This window comes from Trachymyrmex cornetzi, unplaced genomic scaffold (genome assembly GCF_001594075.2).
Source record: "Trachymyrmex cornetzi isolate Tcor2-1 unplaced genomic scaffold, Tcor1.1 scaffold44, whole genome shotgun sequence".
NCBI lineage: Eukaryota > Metazoa > Arthropoda > Insecta > Hymenoptera > Formicidae > Trachymyrmex > Trachymyrmex cornetzi.
Window position 1 is genome coordinate 467,932 of NW_017299179.1, and position 12,625 is coordinate 480,556.

The 12,625-nt window shown below is 29.6% G+C and overlaps 1 protein-coding gene across 1 annotated transcript in view; it reads right to left on the minus strand.

Moving 5' to 3' along the window:
• Positions 1 to 5,015: 5,015 nt before the first annotated feature.
• Positions 5,016 to 12,625, minus strand: part of Tat (Tyrosine aminotransferase) — a 20,124-nt gene continuing 12,514 nt past the window's right edge. Inside the window, exons 5-11 of the mRNA XM_018512860.1 lie at positions 11,815 to 12,006; positions 10,886 to 10,968; positions 8,128 to 8,197; positions 6,289 to 6,417; positions 6,131 to 6,214; positions 5,794 to 5,892; positions 5,016 to 5,211 (exon numbers count right to left, since the gene is read on the minus strand). Of these exons, the coding sequence (XP_018368362.1) occupies positions 5,053 to 5,211; positions 5,794 to 5,892; positions 6,131 to 6,214; positions 6,289 to 6,417; positions 8,128 to 8,197; positions 10,886 to 10,968; positions 11,815 to 12,006 (816 nt within the window). The 3' untranslated portion in view covers positions 5,016 to 5,052. The remainder of the gene's footprint in view (positions 5,212 to 5,793; positions 5,893 to 6,130; positions 6,215 to 6,288; positions 6,418 to 8,127; positions 8,198 to 10,885; positions 10,969 to 11,814; positions 12,007 to 12,625) is intronic.

Here is a 12,625-nt window from a genome sequence, read left to right on the forward strand (position 1 = left end):
TAGCAGTACGTGATTTATGATGAAAATAAATATCTATTACAATATCGATTGATGTCTTTCGGTTTTCCGATACCATGGCGCGGTCTAGATAGAAAACACATTCAGCGGATTTTGTGAAAATGACTGTTCTCTTGTTTCAAACGCGCGCGCGAAAAGAAGTACAAGATACATGAAGAAGCTTTGGCATAGCTTCAAATATAGAACATCTGAGATTTCTCATCTTTTCTTTTCATAACGTTTGTGAGAACAGTATGAAATGATTTCTCTAATTTAAAAAGTGTCTGACAGCATCTAAGAATTTTTATGTTTTACGGAAATTTTATTTTTGTTTAATTCCAAGTAAATGTTTTTTTTAAAACTGTAAAGGAGTATTAATTAACAAATACTTGAAATTAAATTTTTTTAATCACAAGAACAAATGATCTGAACAAAATAATGCTGCGATATTTCCCTTCTTATTTTAACATCATTGCGGCAGTTTCTTATTTTTCTTTTATCTTCCCTCATTTTCTCTTTTTCTTTTTTTAACATATAATTTTTATTTAATTTTGTTAATTTGTTTTGTAACAAATAAAAATTTTTATAATAGAAAATGTTAAAGAAAGAAAACTATGTTTAGTAGAAATCTTTTAAGAACAGTAGAAAATGTAGAACTTATTTACGATCATATCTAAAATAAGAAGAATATTCTATTTTTATTTTTAAGTAATAAATTTTTGAGAAATAGCAACTAGATTTGTTATAGTTTCCTTTAGTTTGTACGATATTTATATCCTTGTCATCACATATTCACTATAATTCTTGAGTGAGAAATATATCTCAAAATTGCTACTATTATGCAATATTTCCTCAATCTGTAAATCTTCGCAAATCATTATGTTATTGATATAACTCCAGGAAACGTATTGAACGCGTCTAGATCGTTCACCTCGTGTCGGTTTCACTGATATTGACTTCTCTTGTCGAGATATGACTTGACTAGTCGGGTCAGATTTGTTTGAATTTTTCATTTGTTTCCTGTTGCTGATTTCACTTGATTTCATAAAAGAAGAGTCATGCAATATCCGGAGATTTTAATAGAACATCAATTTTTTTTATTCATACGAAATCCAATAAAAATTGGATATTACTGCTTCGATATTATATTGGATTATACGTTTAATCGGAATAAAAAGCAACTACGGATTTATAAATCACGTCATTTAGTTTATTTTTCTTCAATTTGCTCCAATTCTGTTGTGTTCGACTGTTTTGAGTGTTTCGAATTTTACGATATCTCGATAAATCTTTTTGTAAGAGTATATAGCGTTCGAACTTCACTTCCAATTAAATATCTCGATAGCGCGTTCCACATATCGATAGCTCAGCTGTAGTTTGATCGCATCTCTAATTGAATTACTCGAGATTTACGGGGAAGAGTTCATCATGCATACAAGATTGACATTTTCGGTTCATATATGAAAATGTAAAATTAATAAAGGTAGAAATATGTGAGAAATAAAATATAAGGAATAAAATTATATTTAGGGATAATAACGTATAATAAAATTAAACCAATCACATTTGGTTAGCGTTGACGTACGTGACGTTAAAGTAAAATTTTCAGTAAATCAATATCTCTAAAGTAATTATACCAAACAAAACTATTAGACTAGTTTTATTTTTTCATTTTTAATATGCACAAATCGCGCGATAATAAAAATAATTCATCGTCGCGAAAAACAACACGACTCGCGCTTGGCGCTTTTCTAATTTCTGTATGCCGCTGCATCTCTTCGCGGCAAAATTTACTGTAACCGCAATTTTTTCACCATCCGTAGATTTTCGTGGCGAAAAAAGAAACGGCTCTCCACCAGGAACCACTTGGAGAGCGCAGCTATATAAATTACACCCCAACACACGTTACAGGATTGCATAAATTTAGCATTACACGCGTAACATGATGGTCGTTGCAGATATCTGCGTTGACTTTGATTTTCGTAATGACCCAGCAAACTAAATGTGCACAGATAAATTTGTAACTCGTATTGACGTAGATATATTTAAATCTGATTTGTAACGAAAATGACGTTATCTATATTATCGGATTTGCAAAAGTTGATCATAATAAAAGAAAATCGACATTATTAATAAATTGTGATATTGAGAATTATAATAACAATTATACTGGTCGACAATTATTTTATTAAATGGGTAACTGATTCTTTGATATTTTTTATGCTGGTTCTAAAAATGAGGTTAAAATTCACTCTACGAGCTCCAATTTATTGTAACCGATATACCTCTTTTTAAAAATTTATACATTTTAAACGACGGCACATCGTGCAAGTCTTTTTCTGAATTAAAATTATTTATTTTGGAAACCTTTTATAAGGAGAAAATTATGTTAAACTCAATAGCTATTCTCTATAAACCATTTATGTATATCTAGACAGAGGAAATAAATTGAATTTTTTAATGCACATTCGAAAAATTCTGCCCTCATAAATTTGGCAAATAGACTTGAAATTAGCGCAAAAAATACTATAAGAAACACTCAGTTTTAATATAAGAGTAAAATTTTTTTATTAACCTATGTTATTTATTAAATATAAATTTTATAAAGATATACGCTTTATTTTTTGTTTTTAGAAACTAACACATTTTATAATTATTTTTATAAGATAATATTTTTTTTGTATCTTTTAAAACTCAGTTTAATTTTTGGGGTTCAAAATTCAACTATATACATATAATTTTTTTTATGCAAATTCTGGTAACAAAATCGATAGTAAGCGTGGCACTACCCCTTTTTAAACTTTTATCCTTATAATTCTTTTTTGAAGCGTAATTCTAGTATGGCATGTAGCCAACATCCTAAGTTCTATCGTAAGAAACAAGTTTTGTCAGAACCAATTCAACCATTTTCGCATGAATAAAGTGCACAAACAATTCTTGCGAATAGTATAATAATTATAATTTTAATCAGAAATTAGCGAAGATTGATTCGAGACTGTTAAATCACAATATTCTCTGCCTTGATTTAATTTCATTTTTTAAATTAATTAAAATTTTATTTTTCTTAAAACTAAAAATTTGATATTAAGAGATAATAATAAAAAAAATATTAATTTACATAAATAATTAATCTTTACAACGTTAAAATCACGAATTCATCTAACAAAGCGGTATAATTTGCCGTAATTGTTCATTTATCGAATTTAAATTGTATAAGGAACGTTTCTTATCTATTTTCCAACTGAAATCACCAATTGAAGTATATGGATTATTAAATCAAATGATCGTGAAGTGACAGCGTGCTATGTCAATATTCATTAATTATATTGCAAGAAGATAGAATAGTCAGTATAATTTAAATATTTCGTGCGACGAGACTGGAGCCTTACTTGTATGCCTACGACTTCTGCGTTTATTTTTTTGCGGCGTCCGGCATGCCGTTTTGCACACAGGTTAGTGTGTTGCCATTCGTGCGGTGCAGATCGTTTCGTTTGTCTATTTATTATTTCTTGAAACGCTATCATTCTTGTAATTAGCAACCAATCCGTATAATTAACCTTTTTGTCAGCTAAGTTGGATTTTGAAAACAATATTTCGGTATTTTTATTGTGAATTTTGATGAGATAAATTTAATTCTGTAAAAAATAAATAAAATACAAACTTTTATGACAGTAAAAACTCGTTGTTAAAGTTTTCACGAGTATGCAAGAATTTTTTCTGATTTTTATACACTCTAAAACAATATAAAAATCTGCACTGAAGCTCAAAGATCCAAGTTGTTGACGCAAGGTGTAAAATTTCACATGGCTAATAGAGAGTTAATTAATTTTTACGATATATGCATAGTGCTTAGATCCGTTAATTTATTAAACTCTTTGACGTTTGAGATTCAGTGTGCTAATTTAGGACATTTCACGAATATCGAACTTTAAGCGAGTGTATTTTTTTACATCTTTACTCACGTTAAACTAAACTATTCGCTCGTTGTACACTGATGACTACGTGTTAGGTATTAGGTGTCTTCACAAATGAGTGCCTACGAGTGTTATGGAAGAAGCAATACAAAAGAACAAGAAAAAATCCAAGAAAGCATCAAGCCACGGCGAACAATGTTATGAATCATTTATTTATAGTATGCACATAACAATTATTTTTTTAAATATTAATTATTTTAATTTATAATTTTGATATACTACAATTCTATTACTACATTTCATACTCAATATCAACTCAGTATACCCGTGTGAAGCTGGCCCCCAATATTAAAAAATCGAATATTTTCTTTTTTTGCATTCGTTTGCTCATCGTTTGCTCACAAATGCTTCGTCGGAATTTTCGTTCGCTTGCAGTCTTAGTTCAAAAGTTATACGAAATTTAAATTATTAAAAAATTCAATTTTTTTGCATATATAGTAAAAATACAAACAAGAGTTTCAAAATTATTTAAAAAAAAAAAATAAATATTTCAGATTTCTAATACTTTTTTCAGTAGTAAATAACTTTTGAACTAAGGGTGAACACACACACAAAAGAAAATTCCGACGGGACATCCGTGAGCAAATAATGAGCAAACGAATGCAAAAAAAATATTCGATTTTTTAATATTGGGGGGGCGCTAGCGTGAAGTTAGCCCCCCAAAATTTAAATTTCGTATAACTTTTGAACTAAGGGCGAGCAAATGAAAATTCCAACGGAGCATTTGTGAGCAAACGATGAGCAAAGGAATGCAAAAAGAAAATATTCGATTTTTTATTATTGGGGGGCCAGCTTCACACAGGTACCTACTCAGTATCAAATTACTTATTTTAATACGAGGTAATGGATCGGTAAAAATTATGTCAAATATGTGCAAGATGCATTTTTATATTAGATCTTAAATAAATATCAAAAATATTACAGAAAAAATTATACATAGATACAAAATCTTTATTACATAATCACACAGGCATTTACAAATAAAGATATAAACACAAAAATAAAGGTCCAATCCGCAGAAAATAATTAGCGGATTAACGGGAGTTAACATAATTTTCTAATTTCTGTATTGAATGATGTCTTAATAAGGAATCTTGTTGAAGAAACCGTTTTTCCTTGAAATCTTCGCTGTTTTACAATGATGTCTCTCGCAGAATTCTTGAATCCTTTGACAAGCTTCCTCGAGCATGTCACCTGGTACAGTTATTACTAATCTCATGTAAGAGTGACAACCGAAGCACTAGGAAATCAAGATACAAAATACAAAAGATTAGTAAAATTACGTTTTTATATAACTAATAGTAATTTTTTATATTAATTATCTTTTATGCTTTGTAAGGCTAAACGATTTAAAAACTTTCGAATAAATTATTAGAGAATAAAATAAAAACATAAATAACGTGATAAAAGTAAAAAATAATTGCACTATGAATACACAAAACAATTTATTTGATATTTTTAATTTTAAATTTCTAGAATACAAAACTTGGAATAAAAATTTATTGATATTTGTGAAATTATGTGAATTTAAAAGTATTACAATAAATTTTTAAGTACCTTAATGTAATCTATTACAAAATTTGTCAAATTTTGCCGTCATGTTAATTAACGAAAAAGATTATCCTGTTATTTATCCGGCACATTTCATTGCATCGTGACGCTTTGATTTTTTGCAATATTTTCAAGCAATAGAGGTCAGCGTTGAATATCCGTAAAATTCAGTTTAAAAAACCGTGTTTTTATACGGATTTAAGTGATATAATTAGAAAATTTTAAATAGTTAATGAATTGATAATTTAAAATATCAGAAATGCCATTTTACCTGGCCGGGTAGGCAAAACACGGATTCTTCCATTAGCAGCCGTTGCACGAATTCCACATCGGAATTAAATTCCGGAAAGCACTGTAGATCGATGTAGACCTGGAAATCGATTCAATAATTTATAGCTCATAAATTGCAGTTAGTCCCACCTTACTGATGGTATTTGCATTAACGTATAAATAGCGGTCGTGCACCAACTAATTGTACGACCTATTTATCGGACGCTCGATTAACATTTACGGTTTTAGTCCGCGAGCTACGGATTGTCAAACAATGCACTGTGATTCTTGAAATTATACAAGGGTGTGGCTGGGCTAATTACAATGGTAATCATTACCATCATGTACATCGCTCCATCCGGCATTATCGGCTTCAATCCCGGAATTTTTATTATAGAGTTGTATGCCAATTTGGAATGTGACTATAACACCACAAATTGAAATATTTCACATTGAATTCATATTTTTTATATTTTTTAAAATCGTAATAACTTACGTATAAAGTATTGATAACATCGTCGAAAAACTCTTGTGGCGTGTTTCGAAGTATCTTAGGCAAGGCACCTTGAATAATAGTATTGCTGCCAATTATTCGTTGACTCAAACACTGTAAACCTTTGCGAATCTAAGAAACAAAAATTTAGGATTTGTTAAACCGATATTTGTTTGCGTACAATCAATACGATACAAGATACTACGTTTGTATCGCATTTGAACTTATATTAGATAATTACGTTAGATGTGTAGTTTGCTAAAATTTACAATAAAATTTTTTTCTTATTTTATGTGTCATATAATACGAAAAACATTTATATAGAATTAGTTACATAAAATATATCTGCTAAAATAAAAATAGAACAACATGAAGCATTTTGGTAAATTTATTTTACGTATTTAACAGATAAAAGGAGATAAATAGTGTCACAAATAATGTATTATTGGCGAAACAATAAAATCCATAAAATTCAAAAATTGTATAAAAGAAAGAAATATTACGAAAGATTGTATATCGAACTTTGTCGTGATCCGAACAAACGTAAAAATTTTCGATCTCGATGTTTTGTCATGTCGAAATTATTGTAAATTTTTAGTTCTAAAAACTTGATAATATACTGGAAAAAAGTCTGGTTGCATTAATTGAATTCTGATTGAAAATGGATTCAATTCAGAACTTTCGGGTTAAATTTATATTATAATTCTAATTGAGATAACCATCGGAATTCTAATTGATATGATCAGAATCTTCTAGTTCGTTCATTTTTAATCAGAAATTTTTCTCAGTGTAGATATTAAATTTCTCGTGAACTTCAAATACTGTGAAATATCGAAATGTGCTACACATTGACAGACTATTTGCCAGCTTGTCCAATACCTGTTCGTGGAAGAACATCATCAAACAATCGTACAATCAACTTTTTCTTTCAAAGCGTGACATGATAAAAATATACGATGAAATATATATGGAATACGTGAATAAATGTTGAAACAAATGACATTTTTCATATTTTACTTAAAAAAAAAAATATCTCAATCGTTTGATTAAGTCGTGTTTAGAAGTTATATTACAAAATTATTAAAGAGAGGATTTTGCTGAAGCATCTAAAAGTTTAGCTACATATAGAGCTGAAAATAATTTTGTTGGACTACCAAAATAATTATGTAAAATATTTAAACTAGTTGCTACAATGTCAAAACTTTTTGTAACATTGCTCATCATGCTTGAGATTTTTACATAATTATTTTGATAATTCAATGAAATTATTTTTATATTTGTATCTAGTTAAATTTTTTGATCACCAAAATCATCAGTCCTTTCATATAACAATGAATCTCCTTCAGTCAGCTGTACCGCATAGAATAAATTTTAATGTTTTATAGTATAGAAAGATTTAATTAAAATGATTTTTTGTTCTACTGGATAAAATTTTTGCGCAATATGTAAGCAATATATATAAAGCTTGTCGATTAGCTTTTCCTATCATAGAACTCTCATCTTGATTACTTATCTAAGATCGCAACTTTGCAACTTTTGCAAAGTTATTAAAGAGCATAGAAATATATCCGATAAAGATGCGCGTCGTGGCGATTTAAAGTTAGTCCAGGCGATGCCTCAGCTACAAGACGAGGAATTAAGGACACGATCGATCAAAGGGTCGATTGCCAAAGGACCAAACTTTAATAGTAGAATAAAGTTTAATCAACGAAATTTAATCCAATCCGCAGTATGCGGTGCCGAACTCTCCGAGACATACTCGGGCCTCGTTATGGAAACAATACCGCCGGCGAAGCAATTATTTTCGAGCTGTCACGTATTGTGCCACGACCGTTTACTCACCTCGGCTTCCAGCACGTTCTGACGATCATGGATTATTATCCAACCCATACGCCAACCTGGAACTAAAAATCTGCAAAGAAAAAAGATATCAAAATAGAATTATTGTTGTTAGATTCCATTTTACACATCGTGAGAGTTTAACTTTGAGAAAAACTTATAAATTGAAGAAAAAGATTCCTAAAGAAAAGTAACATTGCTCTGTATACCAAAATAATTGAGGCGTGCTATGGCAAAACACACACACACACACACACACATTTTAAGTACTATTTTTTTAATTTTTCAGGAGAAAGGAAAAACTTATTTTCTTGACTATCACTTTAAAAATTCTATTTTTAAAAAATGTGATAAACTAAAGATATATAGCAATCAGTATCTTCAAAAATTTTAATCAAATAATTCTAATTTTAAAAAAAGATCGTGTCAAAGTTAAAAGTTCAAAATGTTGTAAGCCCAAATAAAAATGCAAATCAAAACATTGTACGTTTAAATAAAAATGCCAATTACCAACACAATGACTTTCAATATTTTGAGTTGCACTACCTATTTCTCGCTTGTAGCATTTCTTACAAATATTTTCCAAACATTAGTATATATGTGTGTGTGTGTGTATGTGTGTGTATGTGTGTGTGTGTGTGTGTGTGTGATAGAACACAGCAACTAGAATAGAACTTGCAACCTAATCATGCAATAAAAAGCATTTTTATAATTTTGGCACCTGGAACATTTTGCCGTGATACAACTCAATTAATTAAAAAATAGCTATGCAATTAATAAAAATTATAAATTCTTATTTTGATAGTGTAGAAAAATTAATTATTCATTAATTATTTTCTTGAATTAGATTGTTGATTGAAAATTGTTTTTTAATTCTCACGATTGTTTGCAATGAAATATGAAATGAGTTTTTTGAATGAGCAATCTATGACCAAAAGCTTTCTTTATTGCGACATGCAATTTTATTATCACATGTGATGCGAATATCGTGCGATTACAAAAAGTTTGGTGTATGTACATCACAAGTTTAATAAGCAATGAAAAATACATTCTTTATTTTCTAAAATAATTCTTTTATTTTTTATAACAAAAAAAACTCAACGGAAGTAGGTTAATGTATTATTCTTAACTGCATTAATATTATAAATATAAATATGTACCAACAATAATATTGCCCTGGTAGAAATGTATGCAGTTTTCCTTGATACCTATCCAGTTACTATCTAATATTACTGTACTCTCATTAGTTATGCCAATACTGAGTGAGTAGGAAATGGACGAGAACTTGATAGAGTTTTATTCTGTCCATTTCATGAGCAATTGGCTTGTTTATTAATTAATTTAATATTTATTATTTGTTGTGTTTCTATTCAGTAAATGGATTCAGATTTTATGCAATTTTTGTATGCAGTAACTGCAAACAAAGCGTTACATCCTGATTGGGATCCTAAGTAATTTTCCTTCTCAGTTACTATTTAGTAATTGCTTAAAAAATGCATGAAATTTCTACCAGGGTGCATTAAGATAATATTTGCATATTTATTTTGCCTGCTTAGTACTTGCTTCTTCTTCTTGATTTCTCTTCTCAATTTGAGTATTCCTGTTAAATAAAAAAATTACTAAATGTAGTCGCACAATTCGCTTTAATCAATTTATGCGAAGCAAATTATGACATTTTATGATAAATATCACATATAAAAGCTTTTTTCGGGAAAGAATTAATTTTAAAATTAGTTTTCACATTCTTATTTTAAGATATCAGCAACTTGTTACGTAATAATCATTAAATAATTATGTTATTAAATAATCATGTTGTAACCTATCATTCACTTATTCATTAATTTACCTTTATTGTTTACTTTATATTTTTTTTTATCTCATGTTTGCGTGTGTCGTGTGCATCATTGAATTTTACATGAGAAACGCGATTTACAGCGCTTGATACCAAAAGTACCGCGCTGCGAAATCTGCGGCGTGTAAAATACACCGTACTGCAATGAAAGACCAACAAGCTGCAGGAACTCATTTACAACTAGTATGACGAACGCTCGTAAATTAAGTTGCGTTTCAAATCTGATACCGTTAAAATAATGGAGGCATAATCGCGAAACTTCGGAATATCCGACCCTTCGGCTTTGATCGCGACGTTTTATTCACGCTCAATCAATCTCTCGTTCTATTTTCGAAAAAATTGAGCGAAAAATTTCACAGCGGAGCGCTTACGTTCCAAGAATTCCTTCCGTCAACTTCACGAATCGCTAGTTTCGCTCCATACTTTTCGCGATGAAAGATAATAGAAGGTAACGTACTGAAAATAACTGAAAACCCGATGTATATAGAGAAAGTTGTCGGTGCTGCATTTTCCAAATTATTTTGAAACTATTATTATTATTATCGCGTTTATAATGTTAGAAATAATTACAAAAATTATTTTCTTATCATCTTCCTGAACATAATTCTTACTATTATACAAGCATTATCTGAATATTTTGATTTCAATGCTTATAAGCATTTTTTTAATGTTAAAAAGCAGGAATTTATTTCACGCTGTCTTTTCATCCTTTGGATCTTAAGAAAAAAATCTTTTAATAACGTGATATTTTGTTTCATAAAGGATGAATTAGTTACGAACCGTCTTACTTAATATGTGAAAGTCATACGTTACGCGAGTAAATTGTGGAATGTTACGGAAGATTTTGCGTTTGTATTCTAGCATCGAAATGTCAGGAGTTTTATAATCATTTTACACGTCCCGACATACCTTTTAGTCAGTCCGCTGCACGACAAAATAGGAACTTCGGTCGATAGAGACGCTAACGAGTGGAAAGTCCGTCCTGGAAATACCTGAAAACAGCGGTGAGGCGAAAAATGTATTTGCGCATAATATAGGCACATATGTTTTGCCTGCATGCAAAGGCATGTGATACAACATAATGCAAAAACCGCGACAGTCGTTATTCCGCCTTATCGAATTTTTCAAAATAGCTATTGTCATTATATGTATATACAGGGAGTGTAAAAGTATCCGGTGAGATTTCTTTAAGAAAAACCTTGTTTTTTAAAAATAAACATTAATTGGTAAATTATTAAGAAAAAATAAAATGAATTGTTCTTCCCAAAATTATTTTACTTAAAAAGAAGTGTAATAATTAATATTATCTTAATAATGAACGAAAATAAGTAATTGTATTATTTAAACGCATAAAAAGTGTTTGTACAGTCGAGAAATTTAGTTTCTGAAATCTTAAATAATTATTTTTGCAAAGCTCTTTTGTTTATATTAAGACAATATGTATTCATTGTTAAAGAATTGGTAATTAATGTTTATTTTCTACAAAGATACTTTAATACTGCCAAAAATTTATAAAAATTTATGTGTTTAATTTTTAAATCCTTTTTCATGAAATATTTATATATGCACCAATTCTTTTCTTACTATAAAATATTTTATCACTATCAACATACACACACACATTAACTAAACATCTTGTACGTGCTAAAACAAAAAGTCTTTTTAATTCGTTAATAAAGTGCACCGCGCGAATTCAGGACATCATGCATATCTGTTCTGTGAATTAATTCCGTACTTCCCTTAAATAGAACGGGCGCGATACGTGCTTTACTTGTTCCGCAGATGAAACGATTTGTCACTTGATACTTGGATGGTAAGCGTAATATTCGGGCACGTACCATATGCTCGTAAATCTCATCGGCTATAATGGGTACGTAGTAATGAGCGGCGATGTCGAGAATGTCAAGTATATGGTCGCGTCTGAATACCGAGCCACACGGATTCGAAGGATTGTTTATAATAATTGCCGCTGTCGACTCGTCGATTTGCTCCTTTAGGTCGTCCAGATCGATCTCCCAACCGAGCTCCGGCTAGAAACGATTAATATTAATAGAATGCGTTAACGAGAAACCCTCTCGAGTCTTCATTTTTCTCCTCGTCCTTTCCCTCAATCTGTATCGCGTAATATTGTATTTTGAGATGGCTTAAAAACTATGCGCTTGTTCTCGATTATAAGTTCTTGAATAATTCTCTCTAAGCTTTTGACAGACAAAATTTTAATGTGGCAAAAATATTTCTATTTTTTTTTTTTTAAGAGTCATAAAATCTGTGTAAAAATTTTCCTTTTTAACAGAATTTTTAAAAAATTGACTATGAAAAATATTTAAAACCGAATACTAAAACATGAAAAAAAAATTGTTTATGAAAAGATCAGTAAACCTGTGCAAAACATTTATGATAAAAAATCATGATGAGCATTATATAACAGTAAAATAATACAATTTAACACATATATTACTGTTTTAACAAATAGGGTAAGGTTGCCGAAATCGCACTACTTTTCACATAAAAGCTTATAACTCGGAAAGTAAGAAGGATATTCTCAATTTTTTTGCGGTGTAATAAACTGCAAGCTTTTCCCTTTCATATGTAATTTTTTCAGATTTTTTTTCTATTATTATAATATTTTAAATGAAGATTTTTTACATA